This window comes from Notolabrus celidotus, chromosome 21 (assembly GCF_009762535.1).
Source record: "Notolabrus celidotus isolate fNotCel1 chromosome 21, fNotCel1.pri, whole genome shotgun sequence".
Classification (NCBI taxonomy): domain Eukaryota; kingdom Metazoa; phylum Chordata; class Actinopteri; order Labriformes; family Labridae; genus Notolabrus; species Notolabrus celidotus.
In genome coordinates this window covers 26,996,722-27,020,240 of record NC_048292.1, presented here as the reverse complement: position 1 = coordinate 27,020,240, position 23,519 = coordinate 26,996,722, and the positions used below count along the sequence as shown (strand labels likewise).

General features: G+C 40.2%; 1 protein-coding gene across 1 annotated transcript in view; it reads left to right on the top strand.

The window, feature by feature from the left end:
- celsr1a (cadherin EGF LAG seven-pass G-type receptor 1a) overlaps nucleotides 1-22,817 on the top strand; it is a 145,888-nt gene extending 123,071 nt beyond the window's left edge. Inside the window, exons 20-36 of the mRNA XM_034674220.1 lie at nucleotides 296-479; nucleotides 575-709; nucleotides 803-983; nucleotides 3,874-4,041; nucleotides 4,151-4,277; nucleotides 4,361-4,561; nucleotides 7,740-7,914; nucleotides 9,740-9,852; nucleotides 12,332-12,411; nucleotides 12,513-12,639; nucleotides 13,922-14,047; nucleotides 14,183-14,319; nucleotides 17,238-17,338; nucleotides 17,487-17,630; nucleotides 19,032-19,301; nucleotides 19,385-19,760; nucleotides 21,171-22,817. Coding sequence (XP_034530111.1) covers nucleotides 296-479; nucleotides 575-709; nucleotides 803-983; nucleotides 3,874-4,041; nucleotides 4,151-4,277; nucleotides 4,361-4,561; nucleotides 7,740-7,914; nucleotides 9,740-9,852; nucleotides 12,332-12,411; nucleotides 12,513-12,639; nucleotides 13,922-14,047; nucleotides 14,183-14,319; nucleotides 17,238-17,338; nucleotides 17,487-17,630; nucleotides 19,032-19,301; nucleotides 19,385-19,760; nucleotides 21,171-21,195 — 2,670 coding nt within the window. The 3' untranslated portion in view covers nucleotides 21,196-22,817. The remainder of the gene's footprint in view (nucleotides 1-295; nucleotides 480-574; nucleotides 710-802; nucleotides 984-3,873; nucleotides 4,042-4,150; nucleotides 4,278-4,360; nucleotides 4,562-7,739; nucleotides 7,915-9,739; nucleotides 9,853-12,331; nucleotides 12,412-12,512; nucleotides 12,640-13,921; nucleotides 14,048-14,182; nucleotides 14,320-17,237; nucleotides 17,339-17,486; nucleotides 17,631-19,031; nucleotides 19,302-19,384; nucleotides 19,761-21,170) is intronic.
- Nucleotides 22,818-23,519: the final 702 nt, after the last annotated feature.

Sequence of the window (23,519 nt, the reverse complement as noted above, 5' to 3'; positions counted from 1 at the left end):
AGACGGGGAGACCTGCAGCTTAAATAGACCGCCAATGAGAGGATGTTGAGATCAGCTGATAGGGAGGATGATGACATGTCAGTATGAATGAGCGCAGCTCGAGTTGTCTGCCTGAACTAGCATGCAGGCGGCGCTCCATTTTAGTCAAGATACCTCCAACATTAATTTTTTGATAGAATCTTTGAAAATAATGTCAATAAAGTGAATTTAATATGATTAAATATTGAAAATAAAATTTGTGATTGTATGCAATGAAATGCTTCACTCATTGTTCAATCAACTGTCTGTTTTTCAGAACTTGGTGCGAGCAGGAAGTGCCTTACTAAATCTTGACAACAAGGAGCACTGGGAGCATATGCAGAGGACTGATGGTGGCACTGCCAACCTGCTCCGCAACTTTGAAGAGTACGCCAATACATTAGCTCAGAACGTCAGGAAGACCTACCTGAAACCTTTCACCATCGTCACTGAAAACATGAGTGAGTTTGTAACCAGGTCACATAATCACACCTGACTTATCGTTCTAGTCCTTTGACCCTTTTTCCTTTTTCTGGCTATTTTGGACGTTATCTAGTTCTCACCGTGGATTACTTGGATTTGTCGAACCCCGAGAGAGCAACATTACCTCAATTCCAAGACATTCAAGTCGCCTATTCTAGGGAGCTTGGGTCCTCCATTCATTTTCCAAGGTTCAACCAGGACCACAGAGGTAGGAACTCTTACACAACCAGACCACATTTGTATTTTTTCTTTCATGCTGCAAAGTTGGAGAAATGTTTATCGATATCCATCCCCTCCTCAGCAGAGCACACTTCAGCCCCTTCAACTCAGACCGACCCCCCACAGGAGGAGAACACAGTGTCTCAAAGGAAACCACGACATCTTGATCCAGCTGTCCCTTTGCCAGTTGCAGTTGTGATAGTGTACAAATCCCTGGGGAATCTCCTCCCAGAGAGATATGACCCTGATCGCAGAAGTCTGAGGTAGGCAACTGACTGTTATTATTTAAGGCTCACTAACACCAACTCACTTAACCATTATTACCACTGACTGTATATAATGATGGACGCGTCTCTACCCCCTCCCACCGAACAAAAATGAAGCCAAAGTACAGGTGTGTAACTTGGAGCCAGAGTCTATGCAGAAGGGACTGGCTGGTGAAGCCACAGTGTCAATGTCCTGCCCTACTCATGAAAGTGATCCCTCAAGTTGGCACACTCTAAAGCATAACAGCTTCTTGCATTGCTTTGAATCAGACACTTGTGGTTACAGAAAGCAGGAAGTTGTAATATCGTGATCACAACTATGAACACAAATTCAACCAATCAGCGCAACTTTCTGTGCGGCCTTGCAATTTTATACAATCACTGCAACTTTCCTCAAATTTGACCAATCACCTCAAAGCTGGGGTTGGTAATCAGATTTAGATCCACTTTTTGTCATACTGGTTTAAATGATCTTTATGTCCTGATGGTAATCAATACATAATGTGTTCTTAAAAAAGAGGTAAAAAAAAGCTGCTATCTACAGCCGGAGTAAACCTGGGAAAACACCAACCAATCACTGTTTTTTGGGTCCCAAAATTTTAAACCAGTCAAATCCTGTCCTGCTGTTCTGCCCGCCTCCTGCACGTACATTTCCCCAGCGTGTACTCTGAGTCCCCGTCTCCTGCCTCTGCTTCCCCTGCCTCTATTTACTGCCCCTCTCACTCAACCTCGGGCCTGTCCCCTCTGACCTGATGAGGTGCTTTGATCAGGACTGTAGTCCGGATCAGAGTCTAAAAAGCTCTCACCACGGGGCTCTGACAAGCAGAAGAACTAATGACATTCAGTAAGTCCTACAGAAATGTAGATGTACTGTAGCGTCCGTCCGGACGCTGTAGTGATGACGAGCCGATTGGTGAACACGTTGATCTTTAATAACCGGTCACTGTCGGCCGTGATCACGACAACCAACAAAACAACAATCAATGTTTGAATGAATGAAGAACTTCTCCTCTCCTCTCTCCCACTCACACACTCTACACCTCTCCTGATGCCTTCACTGACTGTCAACACTGTAGGAATTAAGAACATCTACACTGAACACGTTTAACAAACAGTAGAGCTGTTACAGTATTACATGTGTTATAACTTTTCTCCTGATATCGTGTCACCGGTACAACTGGATAATGCTAGAATGAGTTGTGAGTACTAACAGCAGCCATGTTTGTTTGTGTTTTTAACTTTCACTATGAGAATGTTTTGGTGAGGACCGGTTTTGAATCAGTCACCATCATATGGTCGTGAATCAGCAGCGCTCGTGCATGTGAGCGGGGGCGTCGTTTTGGAGGAGCTCTGAGGGAGGAGGGGAGGGGTTAGACGGAGTCCTGAGGAAATGCTACATTCAAATTCATGCTAGTTTTCCGAGACTACCAACCCCAGCTTTAACCTCAGTCCCTGTACGTCATTGGTTTCCTCATCAATTTCACTTCCTGGTTAGCGGTTGACAACATGAAGACATGTCCAACGCGAAAAAAGCACATTTACCAACTCATATTTCCGCCAAATCCGTGCAAGTCAGTTTCCGGATGTTAGACATGAAAGCGGGGGTAAACTGTTTGCATGGCGTGCAATGGCGTCCTCACTTTCGGCAGTTTTCAACAGCAGAACACGCACGGAGAACGGGTGAACAGTGAGGACAGCAGGCAGGACAAGTGACGATGTCAACGTTTTTATTTATAGATACTCAAATACCCTTTTAGTATTAATAAGCTATAGCTGTATTTATTTACAATGTATTTTTTTCTAGTACAACAGTGTTTTCAAAGTAGGTGGGGAAATATAAATACAAACACTGAACAAACATTTGAAAATTGCACAAATACAACACAGCATCTGTTGAAAACACAATTTTTGTTTGTTTTAGGAAAATGATTTGCCCAATTTGAATTTAATGCCTGAAATTCATTCAAAAAAAGTTGTGAAAGGTTCATGTTTACTCCTCAGTTTGAAGTTAAATAATATTGTTTTTAATTGTTTAACTAGCAGGATGGGAGTGGGAGTCATTCTACTGGGAGTGGGATGGGATAGGATTTTTTTTTTCAAAATTTCAGCTTTATGACTGCTTGATGCTGTGTTATGAAAGCAAATCAGTCAATTAATCAATCAACCTTTATTTGTATAGCACCAAATCACAACAAACGTCATCTCAAGACACTTTTACAAACATAGGAGGTCTCGACCACTCTATGTCAAATTATGAACAGAGACCCAACTTCAAGACAGGGTAAGACTCAGTCTGACCCCACCTTAATCCATCATGAGCATTGCACATTGCAGTATTTAGCCAGTTACAGTGGAGAGGACAAACTTCCTTTAACAGGCAGAAACCTCCAGCAGGACCAGACTCATGTTAGACAGTCATCTCCCTCGACACACTTGGGTCTGGAAAGACAGATAGAGAGGAGTTAGAGAGAGAGGTGATAGTGATGAGACGAGTAGTAGTAGCTGTTGCAGCTGGAGTCCAGCATGTCCGTATCAGCTGGAGTCTGGAACGTCCAGAAAGGTCTATGGTTTGTAACTTTCAATGGGACAGGGAGAGTTAAAGTAAGTGATGAGGGGGTTGGGGGGGAAGGGGGTGAGCTAGGATCCCAGTGTGTCAGTGCGCCAGTTCCCCCGGCAGTCTAGGCCTATAGCAGCATAACAAAAGCATTTGGATTTCCTCTCCTGGAATGACTCGTTTATATGAATTGAGATGGCACATATCCAGATGTTTGGGAATACATGTTAAGACAATAAAAGTCCAGGTTATTCATCTTAGATCACCGATTCAGTGTTTCTGTTTTCTATGTCTAAGTAATACTCAGTGTGTTTCTTTTTATTGTCTTTCCAGGCTTCCAAATCGTCCAGTCATCAACACAGCTGTAGTAAGTGCCACGGTGCACAGTGAGGGTCCTCCTCTTCCTCCTGTCCTGGAACCCCCAATCACCTTGGAGTACACTTTGATTGAGACAGAGGAAAGGACCAAACCTGTCTGTGTTTTCTGGAACCACTCGATTGGGTGAGTTTGACTTAACTTACACAGAGCTCAGAGATAAACTGCTGAAGACAAAGCAAAAGTCCTTATTCACTCATTTGTGTTTCTATCTGTCATTTGGTATTTTTTTTAGGATTGGAGGAACAGGTGGCTGGTCCTCTAAAGGTTGTGAGGTGCTCAACAGGAACAATAGCCACATTAGCTGTCAGTGTAACCACATGACCAGCTTTGCTGTGCTCATGGACATTTCCAAGAGAGAGGTATTGTTTGAAAGATAGTTCATGTTTATTTCTGTTTTCCTACCTTATGATAACTTCTCTGATCTCCTCTTTTTTTTTTATAGAACGGTGATGTTCTACCCCTGAAGATTGTCACCTACACCACACTGTCCATCTCTCTGTTCCTCCTTCTGCTCACCTTCATCTTGTTGTGCCTCCTCCGTTGGCTGCGCTCCAACCTTCATGCAATCCACAGAAACCTGGTGGCAGCGCTGTTCTTCTCTGAACTTGTTTTCCTGCTTGGCATCAATCAGACCGACAATCCAGTAAGTGTGCTGTGTTTTATCTGCAAGATACTCTCATCATTTAAAGCTGCTATGTGAAGTTTTAATACATGGAAGTTGCTCCACAAATTGCATTACATTGCTCTATATTGCCATTATGTGTATGGATTGTAACATCATTCAAAAATGTTACATTACTCCTCTGTCTTTGTTGCCCGTTGACAACCTTTTATTCCAAGGACTCAGGTATCGCTTTGTCACTTTGAAGCCTGCAGACATGAACAGCTGAACAGTGCACTCCAATCTTTTAAAATTAGCTACATTTTGTGTCAGGAATGACCCCATCTGCTACAAACTGTAGCTGAAGATGTTTACCTTGCTGGATAAATTTTGGGTGTTATGACATATCAGGTCCTGTCTCAGTTTTCATCTTTAAAATAATGTTTTTTGTTCTTTGTCTGTAATCTAGGGCTTTTGTCAGTGTTATACAAAAGCTGAAACATAGTAGAAGATAAGGCTCAGGACATGTAAACAGTGCTTTTTATTTTGGACTATTTCAAATTATCAAATCATTTAAAAATAGATGTTTTAACACAGACTGTAATCAAGACTTTTACCAGTCTTCTTTTTCCACAGTAATAATAATAAGAACTTTATTTGTATAGCACCTTTAAAAACAAATGTTTAGACAAGCAAAGCATGGCAGGATCCAACAAAGCATGGCAAAATTTGCAAGACAAAGTAAATTCTTGACAGACAGAGGAGTGTAGAAATTCTAACAATGCAAAAACGAAACACAATGCAAAAGATTCAAAAGAATAAACGAAAATCAAGCAGTGGTGAGACAGTAGACCAATAAACCATTGTTAAAGAGGTTTTTAAAAAAATACATAAATTAATTAATAAATAAATACACATGAATAAGTAAATAAAAGCATTAAAGGACAATGAAAAGGGTTCAAGAAGACATCACATTGGAGAAAATGGAAAATGGAAAAGGTTAAATTAGGATCATTAAAATAATAAATGAAAAAAGAAATCATCAAATAATAAAAAAAATTAAAAAAAATAATGAATTAGTTGGATAAAAAGTAAATTAATAATAAATAAAAATAAAAAGTGGTTTAAAGGATGAAGTCATATAAAAGCAAGTCTGTAAAATTGTGTCTTAAGAAGAGATTTAGAAATGTCACTGACTCTGCCTGACTTCATTCTTCAGGGAGGTCGTTCCAAAGTCGAGGAGCTCTGATGGAGATGGATGGATTCGAGCCTCGACTTTGGAACGACCAAACATGCCCCACTCCCAGTGTAACTTAAAGATGAATGTGTCAGCTCTGTCTAGTCTGGCTAAACCAGTTGTGAAGTCACATGAGGCATCACGAGATCATCTGGTGGGTAGTCCCTAACAATCCTCAGCCATCTGCCAGATGTTATTGGATCCATTATTGTGGAAAGGGATCAGAGGCTTAAATTAAGTAATCAAGTTGCATAGCTCTATATTAAACTTGATCCTTCGTTATGTTTAACATACTGCCCTAGCAATGGCCTCAGTGCCCCAAGTTACATAAAAAGGAACTAACAGAAACAATGTAGCCTAGAAAAAGATACTCTATGTATGGGCATGTACAAATTTGACATTAAAGTAGTCCAAAAATTCACAAAACTGAAGCCATTTTTTGGAATCAGATCTCCTTGTGATCTGAAGATCAGATTGACTCTACAGAGCTTTGAATTTCATCTCTAAGTGTGAAGTTTCCCAAACATGTTCTTTACAATCAACCAACCCAGGCCATTAAATCTGGATAGAAGATTTGTATCTTGTGTCTTGAGTCTGGAGATAAAGGAAAAACAGGAGCGGGAAAGTTTCAGCTGTTTTTTTCGTATGTGTGCATGTGTGTGTGTTTGGCTTCTGCATTTGTTGGAACTGTGGAATGCTGGTCGTGTGTGCCTGGGGGAATCTGCAGGATGATTTATAGCTTTGTCAAAGTAGTCTCTCTCTCTCTCTCTCTCTCTCTCTCTCTCTCTCTCTCTCTCTGATCTCAACAGCAATGAACACCCCGACTTGAATGGTGTAAATGAAGGGTGTACAGTACAGCACCAGACAGTGGCATAGGGAGGGGATCAAATATGGTGGGACAGGTTAGCTCATCACTGTCCTACATGAATTAGTTAATTGACATTTAATGGTCATTACACCAAAAAATTAAGAAATAATTCAAATATAAAAGCTTAAATAACTACAAACAAATAAACAAAAAGTTAGATGAATAAACAGAACAGGTGGTTTATGGGCAATTCCCAATAAACAAGCCCCCATCCTAAGGGTCTGGGAGCTGTTTCAATTGGATGGAGCTAAGTAAATATCTACAAGGGCCAAGGGCAAACTTTTTAAAATTATTATTGTTATTATTATTTTTTATTTATTATTATTATTATTATTGTTATTATTATTATTATTATTATTATTATTATTTATTAGTAGTAGTAGTAGTATTTGATTTATACATATATACATTTTTTTGTTTGTTTATTTATGTATTTATTATTTAGTATATTTTAAAATCTTTATTATTCTAAACAATATTATAATTATTGTTATTATTATTGTTGATAGTATTTCAATTATTAAGTATTATTATTGTTGTTATTTTAAGGGACTATAGTAATTTTAATGTTTACTATAACCATTAACCTCCACCGCCAGAGAACCATCCAGGAATTCTTTCTCTGCTTCACATACAGAAACACAGACACACACCACACATCATCTCTATCGGCACACACTGTACGGGGTGATTTTTTTCAGAACGCTGCAGTTTTGAAGATATTAAGATTACGAGTCTTCCTATGAGAGGCACAGCTGACTTGATTGACAGGCGGGAACACTGTAGCTGTTGGCTAGGAGGCTCAAAGCCCGCCTCTTTACCTCACACTAGCTCGACAGCAGTTATGTTGAGTTCAACATTTCCAATATGGCTGCCGCCGATGATTGGCTTCAAAACAGTGCTTCAGAAACAGATGGGTGACGTGATGGATACTACGTCCAACATTTATACAATCTATGCCGAGTAATAGCAGGGAGAACAAACCGTATTCATTTATGACAATAACAACTTTCAACAAAGCTTCTCTTGATATGTTATCTCGATCCCTGTATACTATGGACCAATGTTCACATTTCTCTCTGTCTTTTCCTTTCCTCCTACCTCCCCCCCCCCAGTTTGTGTGTACAGTGATAGCCATCCTCCTCCAATACTTTTACTTGTGCACCTTCGCCTGGATGTTTGTTGAGGGGTTACACATCTACCGCATGCTGACTGAGCTACGCAACATCAACCATGGCCACATGAGGTTCTACTATGCCATCGGCTGGGGCATACCAGCTGTAATCACGGGTGAGACAAAAACGTATTTGTACATTTAAAAATTAGCACTACTTTTTATAGCCTGGCATTTCTTTTTTTTTTTTTTACTCTTGTCTGCATATATATTTCTGGTTTGTGTCATGTTTGTCACAAACTGTCAAATATTAATGCAATTTATTTTTCTTCTGTGCTTGTGACTGTGTGCATGTGACCATCACCATCCCTCATAGAACTCTGGCCTATCTTTTATTGACAGCTAATATCATGTTCTGTAAAAGAGGGCGTGCACACCTAGGTGGGCCAAAAAAAATAAATAAGAGAAAGTGAAAGAAAGATTACATAAGGATATACAAAGGGACAGGGAAAGAGAAGGAGAGAGAGACCTAAGACACTTAGATGGAGAGGGACCATCTCACCATGACGTCAAAAAAAATCTGTGCGGTGATACTAATGATTAAGCAACCCTTAGTGTCCACAATCATCACTGAAGCTTGGGTCGCAGAGGGTTGCCGATAGCCTGGCATTTCTAACATACAGTGGGGAAAATAAGTATGTGATACACCGCTGATTTTGCAGAGTCTGATTGATTGAGTGTGTGGCAGGTGTCTTTTATGCAGGTAACAAGTTCAAACAGGTGTAATTTATACAGGTAATGAGGGGAGAATAGGAGGACTTCTTAACCCTCCTGTTATGTTAGTTTCTCAGGAACAGAAATAATGTTCTTGGGTCAATTTGACCCGGGGCATATTTAGTTATCCAAGTGTCAGAACCCAAAAAAATCCCAATAAACCTTTTTTTAATCTCATTATTAACTCCATTGCTAACCATTTAAATCAATATTTAGTACATGGTGTTCTTTAACTCTTACAGATCATGGTTCAATGAGGATAACTCATTTGTTTTTCATGAATATTCATGTTAAAACTTTAAAAAGTAAACTGTTGGTAGGACTCCCTTGCAGAGAATATTGATGTGTTTTGCCCCTCCCCTGCTGAGTGTCCATTCAATGTGGGTGGAGTTTGCCCACAAGAACAGAGAAGGTGGGGTGAAATATGTCACACAGTTGCAAAGAAACATTTAGTATTTGACACTTCTGACTCCTTTTAGGGTCCACTTTGACTGCCGGGTCAAATTGACCCATGAACAGTATCTGTGTAATATAAATATGTGAAATTAACCATTTTATTGTATATGTTGATGACGCTAATTAAGCCAAGCAGAAGAAGTTTCATACTGAAAAAATACTTTAAACATATTGTTTTGATTTTTGAATTTTGAATTGGGTCAATCTGACCCGGAACATAACAAGAGGGTTAAAGGCAAACTAACAGGTCTGTGAGAGCCAGACTTCTTTCTGGTTTGTAGGTGATCAAAAACTTATTTTAATGCAATAAAATGCAAATTAATTATTTGAAATCATACAACACGATTTTTGGATTTTCTTTTAAATTCTGTCCCTCACAATTGAAGTGTACCTACAATAAAAAAAACAGACCTCTCCATTCTTTGTAAATGGTAAAAAATGTTAAATCGGTGGTGTATCAAATACTTATTTTCCCCACTTTATATGTACAACTCTTTGATGTACTTTAAGATGACTGCATTATATGCTTTGAGATAAACTGACACACTACAACTATCTGTGATGTCAGCTAAGCTCAGCTGAATAGAACTGTGACCATGACACAGTAAAAGAAAGATTTAGAGAGACAGATCAAAAATAAAAAAATAAAGAATCTTAAATCTCTGAGAATATAGTGGGCAAACTGAAATGGTGGAGTAGATGAAGAATAAATTGGTTGTGCCATTGCAGTAATAAACTTGTGTGTGTGCTTGTGTATTTGTGTGTGTGTAGGTTTGGCAGTAGGTCTGGACCCTCAGGGTTATGGGAATCCAGATTTCTGCTGGATTTCAGTCTATGACACGCTCATCTGGAGTTTTGCAGGACCCATCTTTGTAGTCGTGCTGGTAAGTACAGAGACCAAAACAGTCAAACTGTTATTTCAACCACTCATTTTTATACCAGCATCAAATAAACAAGCACAACTAACCTTATCAGAAAAATAAACATTTGAGCATAAAACAGGCTATTTGTGACAGAAACCATGAATATGAGTTATATTATTTGATGTGTATTTTTAATTTAATAGTCATATCCCTCTTATTAAGAAGAAGGAACTGGGTTATATTGACTGTACTGAATCCATTTGGCAGAGGGAGCTCTAATGGCTGAGTGCACCAGCTGTTTGTACGCCTGGATAGAAAGCTATAGACGCATATCTCGATATTTGTGTGAATACGAACGTGAGAATGTTTTGAGGGTACTTGCTTAATTCGTGTGAATGACTCGCTCAATTCACACGTCAAAATCACATGTACAGGAGTGCCCAAGACACACATTTCCACGAGAGGGGAGGAGTTCCCACGCCACACCAGTCTGTTGTTCAAACTTGGTTGAGCTTGAGTACATTGCATGGGGAAGCTGGTTATGCTAAAGGGGGCAGAGCTATCTTCCTAGTAAAACCGATAGCTGGGAATCAAGTGACAACATTTTCCACACCTTACCAGATAATTCGACTTCCTCACTCACTTTCCTCACAGTGAGTGAGGAAAGTGAGCTCCTGTTTTTTCCTGTCTCTATAAACAGTAGGTAGTGTCACACCCAAGCGGCAACCTCCGGTCTAAAAATATGAGTCCAATGCCGAAGTGCTAAAAACTGCAGTTCATTGAGGATCCACTTGAGGCTGGCTCCAGAAGTACTGGAAACCACATACACACCCATTCAAAAAAGCTGATCTTTACATCAGAAATAAACATGTTTACAGCCTGGTACAAAAGACGAGTGTAGTCTGGATAGCTCATTTCTCGATCGGCACACACTGTACGGGGGTGAATTTTATTCTAACGCAGCAATTTAGAAGATACTGAGATTATGAGTCTTCCAATGAGAGGCACAGCTGACTTGATTGACAGGCGGGGACACTGTAGCTGTTGGCTAGGAGGCTCAAAGCCCGCCTGCTTACGTCACAATATAGCTGCCGCCGCCAATTGGCTTCAAAACAGCGCTTCAGGAACAGATGGGTGACGTCACAGATACTACGTCCATATTTTATACAGTCGATGGTCTCACCATACTTCCCTGGAGGATCTGCACTCTGATTGGCTATTGCGGTGCGATAGATTTGCTGGGGTTCAGGTTTTTTTCAACTATCCCGTCATTCGTGTGAATAACTCGAGTCATTCACGGCGCCCAATTTGCACCGCCAGACAACTACTCATGTTTCACGTCTTTACATTGACTTCACATGTAATCCATTGGTGCGAAAATGATTAGTCATGTTTGGTGTGAACACCCCATTAGAGTTGAAAGTTACAGTCGACTCAAAATTAAGCTCAATGCACCAGTTGGACTTTAACTCTATTTGTGTTACACTTGTGTGCAACTGTTACACCTAAGAAGGAGCAGCTATAAGTTTGTAAAGTTAGACTAGTCAGCCTTAGTGTGGGATAAACTGAAAAAGTAATTACCACAGAACTTCAAAAGTGGGATGGCAGCACGTCTTGTTTACAGGAGGGTTGATCTAAGTGTGTTAAGATCAGAAAGAGTAATCAACTCAGACAGAGTTGATTTTGAGGTTTTGTTTTGTCCGGTAAGCTCTGTTTGAATTAATTTGAGAGTTCTCCCCTCAACTACAGCCAGTGTCAGATAGAAACAGGGTGCCATCCCTGCCCTGCAAGTGCTGGTCACTCTGGGGTTATAGGCCATCAGTTCTGAGCTGTCAGTACCATCCAGTCTTGTGAAAGTGGGGGAATTCTTTCCAAATGTGTCAATGACCATGCAGCTTTATAATGAAGGTTTTGGTGACAGACCTCCCCAGGTTTCCTGTTGAAAGCTATGTACTGCAATCAACTCTGAGTTTTCTTATTTCACTATCTGCATTTACTTCTTGTGGATTGTGTTATTAATATCAAGTGCAGATATTTTATTGTGGGATAGGAGACTTATGGTCCTTTTCCACTACACAGTTCCAGCCCTACTCGACTCGACTCGACTCAACTCGACTCAGTATGGGTCCCTTTTCCACCACAAGTACCGACTCACGGTGGGCAGGGTCGTCATAACACAGCTGCGTGAAACTGCTGCACTAAACTGCATTCACATCATTTTGAACATGACACAAACACAACAATCACAAACGAGCAGAGCAGGTACGAAAAACTGATATCTGACATGAGGTACTGCGCCCGTGTAAACACAACACAAACTGAGTAGAGTCGAGTCAAGTGGAGTAGAGTAGGTCTAAGACGGGCCGGTGGAAAAAGACCATTAGTTTACGCCCAGCTGGTGCACTCAGCCCCATATGTTTTTGCTTTTGCTTTTGGTGGGCCTGTCATGTCATGCATCTTTTTATACACTAAAACACCTTCTTGTCTGCCTTTCTAAAAGGTGAACATAGTGATCTTTATCCTGGCTGCAAAGGCATCATGCGGACGTAGGCAGAAGGCTGTGGAGAGGTCAGGAGCAATGTAAGTATTTACACAAACTTCATAATTTGCTGGTATACTCCACCTTCTATTGAACAGTATTGACATTAAATAACCTGCCTATGAACTTGTTCTCTTCTCAGTCCTGCGCTCCGGATGGCCTTCCTCCTACTGGTACTCATCTGTGCTACCTGGCTCCTTGGCCTAATGGCTGTAAACAGTGATGTTATGACCTTCCACTATCTGTTTGCTGTCTTCAGCTGTCTGCAGGTAACTCAGTCAGACTTATATAACCGTCATTAATTAGTTAATTTATAACATCGTGCAGTTTTTAAACATCCACTCTTATTTATCAATGATAGTACATTTACCAATGCCTTTTTTATTTCTGTAAATCTATATTCACTCCAAGGTTCAAGGTTCACTTTACTGTCAGTCAGTCACATTTAAAAACATGAAGGAATGAAACACATTGCTCAGGTCCAGCAGCATACAGAAAATATAAAAACATAGTTTAAAACCAGAAAGTGCAGGAATGTGTGCACGCAGTCACAGCAGTAAAGTGCAGAGAACAGACCTAAAGGGAGTTCACAAGTCTCACAGCTTCTGGAAAGAAGCTACACCTTAGCCTTGTTGTTCTGGCTTTGAGGCTGCGCAGCCTTCTGCCTGAGGGGAGGGGGGTGAACAGTCCGTGTGCTGGATGGGTAGGGTCCTCCATGATGTGAGACGCCCTGCCTCTGCACCTGCTGACATCTATGTCCTCCAGGGAAGGGAGGCTGCTGTTTGTAGTTTCTTGAGCAGATTTGATCACTCGCTGCAGCGCCTTCCTGTCAGCCACAGAGCAGCTCCCATACCAGACAGTGATGGATGCTGTCAGTGTGCTCTCCACCACACACTGGTAAAAAGATGTCAGGACAGCAGGGCTGAGGCCAGCCTGCTTCAGCCTCCTCAGAGAGTACAGGCGTTGGTGGGCCTTCTTTTTGGTGCTGGATGTGGATGTGTGTGTTGGTGGACCACATGAGGTCATTGGAGATGTGCAGGCCCAGGCACTGAGGAGGAAGTCTTGAATTCTGCTCATGGGTCTGACTTGTGGCTTTCTAGCAAGTTGGTTAGCACAGCCATGCTTAAGTCACTAGCAACTATATCACTAGTTGGCATTGAGTCCTTTCTGCTTTGTTTAGTGTGCTTACTTGCCATTTCTAATGATGTCGCTGTGAGTAAAACCTTAACAGGATGCAGCAATGCAGCATTGGGTAGATATATGAGGAATATTGGACTCAAAAGAAAAGGGAGCTTGAGGTAAAGCAGTCTACTCCTCGTCTGCCATCTTGAAAATCTGTCCCTTCACTTTTGATCAGAACACATGGTTGCTTCTCAAGTTGTGAAATGGACTGTAACTAATGAAGTGCACTGAAAGGAGATTTTTGATTGGAAGCTATTTGTTGCTAATTGTTGGCTTCAATTGAACAGCTGAAAAGTTGGCCGACAACAGGTGATGGGTTCTAAGATGGCTCCCACATTAATAATAAAGGTCTTGTGGCTTGTTTTACAGGGAGTCTTCATCTTCTTCTTCCATGTAATCTTTAACAAAGAGGTAAGGAGGAATCTCAAGAACTTCTTCACAGGAAAGAAGAGCACACCAGACGAATCCAGCACCACAAGGGCCTCTTTGCTCACAGTGAGTTGACACACATACACTTATTGCCTGGTGTCCTATGGCATTGTTTCATCATTAGACTAAACAAAGTGATAATTTGTCATTTTTTTGTCCTACTTTTCCCTCATCCCGATCCCTTTGTCCCTCCTTTCACAGCGCTCCCTTAACTGCAACAACACGTACACAGAGGACGGTGCGCTGTACCGCTCAGGCATTGGCGAGTCCACTGTCTCCCTGGACAGCACACTCAGGTCAGCCAAGAGCCACAGCAGCTATTTGGCATACACACTCAGGTACAGCACGCTCACTGACTGCATGGCTGCTTCTACTACATTATTGCGTACATGTACATGTATGTAAACTCCATTTTCCTTTGTTTCCCTTTGTGCTCCCTCCTGCTTGTGCATCAAATGTCTCACATATACTAACAAGTCCCAAACCCCTTATCTATCCATATATAAACACATAAACACACAAACAAACACACACTTACAAACTATTTCTGCAGATATACTGTAGGCATATATTCTGTTGCTCTATTTCAAACTTTTCTTCTGTACATGCATGCTTTGTCAGAATGGTACTAGAATTGGTGTAGAGTGCATGGCACATGGCTTTGATGCAAAACCAACCACACATGCAGTAAAATACATATCAACACTTATTTAGTTTTGTTCTGTGCATTTCAAAGTACACCATCAGAAGAGCTGTTAACTTGATAGCCTCCTTAGTATTGTAAAATGGTTTAAATTACATTAACATGAGAGATTCTAGTGGTTAGCCCCAGGATAGCAGGTGAGCATCAGAGAGTTACAGGCAACAGGATGAGGATTTCCACTGGGCGAATCTATAATCAGAACTTATTCATCAATCATGAAATGCCATGTCTCTATGGCGCTTTATTCACTAGTCATGCATGAGCAATAAAACATCTGTATAATCTGCACTAACTGGTCACCAACTAGAGTCCTCTCTCTGTCAGAACCACAGGCAATCAATCAATCAATCTTTATTTGTATAGCACCAAATCACAACAAATGTTATCTAAAGACACTTTTACAAACAGAGCAGGTCTAGACCACTCTATGTTAAATTGTTAACAAAGACCCAACACCAATACTAGATATGATTCAACATCAAGACAGAGTAAGATCCAGGCCCCTCTTACTGACAGGACTCAGATCTTTTCTCATCTTAATCCACCATGAGCATTACACCTCCAGTATTTAGCTAGTTCCAGCAGCAAGGACAAACTTCCTTTAACAGGCAGAAACCTTGAGCAGGACCAGACTCATGTTGGACAGCCATCTGCCTCGACTGAGTTGGGGTTGGAAAGAGGGATAGAGGAGAATAAGAGAGAGAGAGAGAGAGAGAGAGAGAGATGATAGTGATGAGATGGGTAGTAGTAGTAGTGGTAGCTGTTGGCCATGGTCCCGCACAAGACCATGGAGTCTCATAATAACAACACAGAAAGGAGGCTCCACCTTGTGGCACTATTTGGTACTGCAGTTATATCACCTGTAACTGACTGTTACAGCAGGCAGGGGTCATATCACGGACATAGACTATATATGAAAGATCAACGTGTGTGCGTGCGTGTGTGCGTGCGTGTGTGCGTGCGTGCGTGCGTGCGTGCGTGCGTGCGTGCGTGCGTGCGTGCGTGCGTGCGTGCGTGCGTGCGTGTAACTTACATAATTTTATTGTAGTGATATGACATCATCAGTGTTTTATAGACTAAATACTTTACCTCATGAAGCTGTCATCTTGGTAATGCAAGCTGACACTGGTGTCAGTATTAGGGATGTCCGGATCCGGATCTGAACTATTGTATCGGAGCCAATCTGGCCTTTTCTTTTTTATTGATCAGTGATCTGCATTTAAATCAATCATCTCATCCGATCATTTACAGTACGTCCACTGTCACTCAGCATAATTTGCAGCTGAAGGCGAAAGTGTAATTGAGCGTTCTGAGTCAGCTTAACTGTATACATAATGAGAGAATAACAAATGGGACATTGATGTAGAACTCAAGCCATGATTTAAATGTGATTGTAGAACTCACATGTGTACTACTTGACACATTACAGGAAGAAGCATATGCTCTACGCACCCTACGATAACTCTGCAGGGACATATGATTCAAAAAGGTGAAAACATAAACCAAACACAGGACAGTCTGTTACATTGGCATTAGAAACCTTGTGGCTAGCTGCTGTTCTCTATACCGGCATGTTGCTCTGTAGCTAGTGGCATGTAACCGGGCGTGTTTCCATCTCACTGTCAATCCCAATATTTACATTCTCTGTCACGCAGCAGGATGCTAACATTGTAATTCACATTCTGTCTGGTGAGAGTTGTGTTCAGAGCAGCCTCAGATTTAAGTGTTCTGTAATGAAGCACACTAGTTTGGTGGGTCTCATACAGCAGAGCTTGTGAAACAGATTAGGAGTTTTACATCAATACTAGCTGGATTAAGTTAGATGGAATAAACAGAAGACATATTTTAGTTACTTTTCTGATCATTTATTTTTGTTACAGGAAAAAAAAAGTGTGCAGCTCAACTCTCTTATCTCTTGTGCAACTTTTATATAGGCAAACACAAGTTTTGGATCGGGACTCAGTATCTGCAAATAGTCAATATAAAAAAATTAGATCGGGATCAGAGGCCAAAAAAGCTGAATGGGACATCCCTAGGTAGTATGAGAGCAAAAAGTGCCAGGGGGAGTAGGTTGAAGTAAAAACAGAGGAAAGTCAGAGGAAAAGAAAAAGGGAAGAGGAAGACAAGTGAGAGAAGATGGGCTAAGAGTGAGAATAACTCTAAGGAAGTGGGAATGCAACACAGACACACATACTTCTTCCCTGTGGATGTTGGCATGACATCAGGCAGGTTCTGATGTCAAGCATTCTCCCACCACCCCAGCCAATGGCTCGATTACACCTGGACTATATGGCTACATTTACTGAAGTGAATTTTTAAAGGCTTGCTGCAGTGAAACAAAAATATGTGGTCATATATATTTTTAGCAATTATGATGCTGGTTTAGTAGTGAGTGATAAGTTAAGCTGTTGTGATCTTTTTGATGTAAGTCAGTAGAGGCAGATGTTACGTAATGTATGTTGTTTTTAATTTTAATCCATTCAACATGAGTTGTGCCAAAGCATGAGCTTGGGCTTTTGTTTAACTTGCAACAATGTTTCTTAAACTATCAAGGGAGGAGTCTGGTCAGAAGCCTAGCGTCTCCTCAGGGACAGCAAAAGGACACACAGACTTGGACGGACCTCTGTTCCACAGAAAGGGCACCAAAATAGATGGTGATTTATTTTTTCATTTTTTATTTCATTATAAAATGATGTATAACTTTTCAATCATTTGCATGTGTATATAAATAGATGCTTCTGTGCATTTGATTGATAGAGATTCATCTTAATAACCTTCTGCTTCCCTTCATGTGCCTGTCAGACTCTGACTCTGACAGCGAGTTGTCGGTGGATGAACACAGCTCTTCCTACGCCTCCTCCCACTCCTCTGATAGTGGAGACGATGACATCGATGTCAAGCCCAAGTGGAACAATGAGAGACAGCCAGTTCACAGCACTCCTAAAGGTACTCCTCTTCTTGAACAAAATTTAAAAAGTCACATTTAGGTTTTTGAAGAAAGTAATGTACTATTTTTATTTATTTGACAGCCATATATTACTTTAATGATAATGTTTATGCAAAAACAATGTCGTTTATTAATGGAATTATTGTTGTATATGTTTAAAAAAAAAAACTTTTTTTGCAAAAGTTGGTTTTATTTCTGCTCCAACAACAATGAGTTCAGTATTAGGACTTTTTTAACAAATGATGTCTTTGCTGGGATGTCCTTTTCCACAGATCCTTTCTGAAGGATTGGTCACGGATTTAGTGTTTCTTGTTGTTTTATTTGTCAGTATGTCGACGTGTGTCTTGGTACACAGCTACAGCTACAGCTATGACATGTAGCTATGTGGCTATGCTAACTAGCGCTAGCACTTATCCATGATAAATAAAAATCATCCACTAGATCTTCAAATCTGCAGACGTGGGGAGTAAAACTGACCTTTGTGTTTATTAAGACAGCCTACAACTAGCATGCCTCCCTCCTAAGCTCCTTGTTAGCACACATGTGTGCAGGGAATGAAAAACAGAGGAGGGGTTGAGTTGTATTTTATTCAGTCTATGGGCTGAACAAGCTCCGAGCTCTGACTCCGTGACAGACCGGATATTGTTGTTACGTAACAAAAACACTGAAGTCTGAAACGGCTCGTTTCACACACATTTACAGAAAGGTGGAGAAATCAGAACAGGGGCAGAATGGATTCTTTTCATTCTCGGGGGGTTTGTAGACATGCCAGGGAAACATATTTCAGGTAGAGAACCATTAAAAAGTCGATTTTGCATGATATGTCACCTTTAATGAAGCACATGTATTATCAGTTAAAGTGGACCCTAACATGGGCTGATCACACAAACATGTAACTATTGCACTGATAGCACACATTAAATGATAAAGGAGGTTTTTCTGCTGGATCATAAAGTAAGGGGTGCTGCCAATCTCTTAGGCACAGGGATTTTTAAAATCCATGATTTGGCAAAGGCCCAATTAAAGGAAATCACAGCTCTACTGATGGGGGCGTGGACATTCAACAAAGGAATGCAAGCTTGATGCTTGGCAGGGATGCTACTAACAAATGAATACACCAGTAAAAATGTACTTTAGTATAAGGTAATGGCATAACGGTGCTAAGTAGTTCTTTCAATTGAGATACTTGAGCATACTTACCTAAATACTAAACTGATCTAAATACTCTACCCATACTAAGTACTGCAAGGATCTGTCACTATTAATATTTAGGAAATATTGAGTTTTGGAACACCAAAACTTGATATAAACCCCATAAAAGAACCTCTAGTAAAAATGATGAGAAAGGTTGGAATTTTGTTCTAATGTTTCTGCTTCCTTTACCTCTTTTCTTCTACCAGTGGAGTCAGTATCCAATCATGTAAAGCCTTACTGGCCAACAGAGGCCACCACAGCCAGTGACAGTGAAGAACCTGGTGGAGCAGAGAGGTTGAGGGTGGAGACCAAGGTAAATGTGGAGCTACATCAGGAGAATAAGCTCAACCACACTGGAGACAGAGACAAGGAGACTCTTCAGGAGAGAGACAAACAAACACCTGGTAATGCTAGAGACGTAGCTCCCACTAGCATGTCTAACAGCAACAGCAACCACCAACCAGAGCAGAGAAAAGGTAGGTTTACAGAATTATTTTCAATAGATTTCAAATGCATGTTTGTGTCATTAATGTAAGCTTTTGATTTTTGTCCATCTCAGGTATCTTAAAGAACAAGATTAGCTACCCTCCTCCGCTGACTGACAAGAATATGAAAAACCGTCTGAGGGAGAAGCTAAGCGACTACAACAACCCCACCATCAACTCCCCTCCTCCCAACAACAACAATACATCGTCCCCACCTCCCTCTTCCATCAACAACATATCCCCTCCATCCCAGCCTCCCTCGCTGGCTCCAATTGATGGAAGTCGCCCTAGCAACCACGACAACAGCTCCCTCATCAAGCCACCCAGTGCCGTAAGGCCTCAGATACCTGCCGCACCCCCACCAGCAAGCGTCCACCGAGAAACCAATGGAGGAGTTGCAATGCACTTGAAGTCAGGAACAGTAAATGGAGGCAATGAGTCTGACTCAGAGTGAGTATTGCTCCAGAGAAGAATGACATGAAGAATTATTTGTGCTGACAAAACACCAACAATTTTAAGTAGATTATTCAGAGTTATTCAGAATCCCTTTAAAAGCATTGAATGAGACCTGTTCCTCAAAATTTGGGATGTTTTGCATTTTTTTTCTATGTAAAGAAAATCTTCAAAAGGAAGTCTGGGTTGGAAGCATAGACTGTATAATTAATGGACGTAGTATCAGTGTCGCACCCATCTGTTTCTGAAGCGCTGTTTTGAAGCCGATCGTCAGCGGGAGCCATATTGGAAATACTGAACCTACCTTCTGTCGAGCTAGTGTGAGGAAAAGAGGCAGGGTTTGAGCCTCCTCGTCAACAGCTATGTGTTCCCGCCTGTCAATCAAGTCAGCCATGTCCTTCTGAACTGTAGTGTTAGAAAAAAATTCACCCCACGTACAGTGTGAGCAGATAGAGAAATGAGCTCTTCAGACCCAAGCCGTTTTTTGAACCAGGCTGTAAACATGTTTATTTCTGCTGCAAAGATCGTCTTCTTTGAATGGGTGTGTATGTGGTTTCTGGTGTATCGCTAACTGCTAGCTATGCCGAATAGTTATGTGATCTGCATTTCTGTTGCATATTTTGTCATTAGATAATTAGTGATGAGTTACAAGATCTGGCTTAGCTTAGCTTAGCTTAGCTTAGCTTAAGATAAGATAAGATAAGATATTACTTTATTGATCCCCCGGGGGGGGAAATTCAGTTGTTACAGCAACCCAGACATAAGTACAGTCAAGAAAGAAGTTTCAATAAGTACAAAATAAGTACAATAAGTACAGAATAAGATTAAAAAAATAATAATAAAAAAAGATTAAATTAAAAAATAAATAAATAAAAAGTAAATAAAAAAATAAAAAAATAAAAATAAATAAATAAATAAATAAATAAATAAATAAAAATAAGTACAAAAAAATAAAAACAAAATAACATAACATAACATAAATAAAATAAATAAATAAATAAAAATAAAATAAAAAATAAGTAAAATAAAATAGATAAATAAAGCTAGAATACAATTTAGATATATACAATGTTACAAATGGAATTTAAATTAAATAGCAGTAATTACAGGCAGTATTAAAAAATATTTCAGTAGTTTAGTTTAGTTTAGTTTAGTTTAGTTTAGTTTAGTTTAGCACAGAAACTGGAAAAAAAGTGAGACTGGAATTAACTTGATCCTTATGCAGTTACACTTCACTTTTGTTGAATACAATGCAAAGCAAAGTTGAAAGACAAATGAGATGTTACATTTTGAGCTCTAACAGTGCATTTCTATACACCTTAATTTACTTCAAACAATAATGATCTTTCTTTCTCCTTCTCTCCCAATTCCAAACCTTTCCTTCCGTCCTATCTCCTCTGTTAACAGTGGCAGTAACGAGACTTCGATCTGACCTGTCAGGAAAATGCAGACCAGCCTGCCTTTGTGAGAGAAGGAGCAAAAAAAACTGTTCAGGGAGGAGAGGACACAATAGGAAGAAGACAAAGAGGATGGGGAAAAAAGAACAGAAAAATCAAGACGGACAGATATGCTTGATTGGTTGAAAGTTGGGAAAAAGTATTCTCCATTTCTCTACCATAATCTGCCAGTCAGTCCGTCCTTCCATGATTCCTCCCTCTGAAGAGCAGTATTAATGGTGAACTTTAAGACTGCCTGAGACAAGAAAAACAAATGGATGTGATACACAGATGTGAGAAATAATAAAGGGAAAGGTATGTTGGTCTTACAAGGAGGATACAATGGAGCCACGTGTGCCAAAAACATTGCAGGGAATGGATTGGAAGAGATAGAAACATTTCTGCCATGATGCATTGCAAGCCACAAAATCTTGTTCATCTACTGGATATGGAGATCTGTGATGGCTCATTACGTTGGCTCACACTTCAATGCTTAAAGTGAGTGGCCAGCTTCCCTCTCCTGAAAAAGGAGTTACTTATACTGTGTGTAAACACAGTCTAAATAAACAATAATGCATTTGTAGTCCTACAGGATTTCAAGAACTGCAAATTCTATAAGTCTGAAAATCTTGAAGTCTTTGTTCATTTTAAAGTTTGGATATTATCCACTGGGGCTATAACACAGCAAGTGCTCTTTTCCTTTGGCTTCATGAGCCTCTCAAAGCAGTGCATTTAGAGTGGAATTTATGAGTAGATAAAATAAAAGGTGATAAAAACAAATTAACTATTTTTGTTTTCTGCTGTAGCAAGGACAAGCTTTTACATTAAAAACTATATTGCCTTTTTTTAGGAAGCTTTTCAGTCATGAAAATCACATTCCTGATCTGAAGCCTTAGGCATACTCACAAGTGATTCAAGGTTGTGATGTGTATTTTTCTAAGTATCCAAAAATATCTGAACACATTGAGCAGAAGGGCCTTAATTGATGTTTTTATACAAATAGTCTGCTTAAAAATGTTTTCAGTCTGACTACTATGAACCTGAAGCCTTCCTTTTTCAGAATATATGCCGCCTGTTTGTCCAATGCAAAACACTTTTGGTTACCAAAGTCATGAAAAACTGTAAATGTGCACTCTCAGGTTGGAGTTACTTCACTGTCTACTCAGTTTTATCACAAAATAGTTTGGTTTGAACAACATTTGTTGGTCTTTGATGCAAGTTTGTAGGACCTTTCAAGTACTCTGTGCTGGATTTCAGCTGCCAGTCATTTTCTTTATCCAAACTTGGCATAGATGAACCCTTCAGTACAAATGAGTCATGTCTACTGCTGATTTCTCAAGTTTAAAGTAAAAGTTATTTCATCTTTCTTGCATTTTGCAGCTAATATTCTGGAAATTTAAGTCTTGTTTACCACTCATGAAATGCCCTTCTTGCTATCCAACCCCAGTGTTTTTTTTTGTCCTTTGATCAATGAATGTTAAATGTCCTCTTTTTTTAACTGATCTGAGACACTGGAAATGTTTTGTAACATAATGTATTTATTTTTTATGTTTTGAAGACACTGGAAGGTAAAGAGTATGGTGATTGTAAAATTAAAGATGACATGATGAGTTTTTAATTGTCGTGTTGCAGCCATGTCTGTTACCTGGAATGAAAATGGGACATGTTAAAGGTGACATATCACGCTTTTTTCATCAATATATATATTGGTCTAAGAGGTCCCCAAGACATGTCTTTAAAGTTTATGCTCAAAAAAACACTTTGAAATCAGATTTTGGTCTGCCTGAAAAACCCGCTTCTTCAGTCCTCCTCAGAACACTCTGTTTTCTCTCTGACCACGCCCCCTCAGGAAGTGGATGTGCCTCGGCTGTCCGGCACGTTGATCTAATGTTTACATGTTGGCTGAGTATACACGGCTGCTCAGAGATCACGTTACTTCAACCCTCTGAATCTGATCCAGAATCTGATCCTGATGGAGAGGCGCCTGTAGCAGGACCTTTCTGAAGGATTGGTCACAGATTTAGTGTTTCTTGTTGTTTTATTTATCAGTATGTCGACGTGTGTCTTGGTACACAGCTACGAACATGTAGCTATGTGGCTATGCTAACTAGTGCTAGCACGTATCCATGATAAATAAAAATCATCCACTAGATCTTCAAATCTGCAGACGTGGGGAGTAAAACCAACCTCTGCCAGAAAGGCAGCGGGACCTTTCTGAAGGATTGGTCACAGATTTAGTGTTTCTTGTTGTTTTATTTGTCAGTATGTCGACGTGTGTCTTGGTACACAGCCACAGCTATGAACATGTAGCTATGTGGCT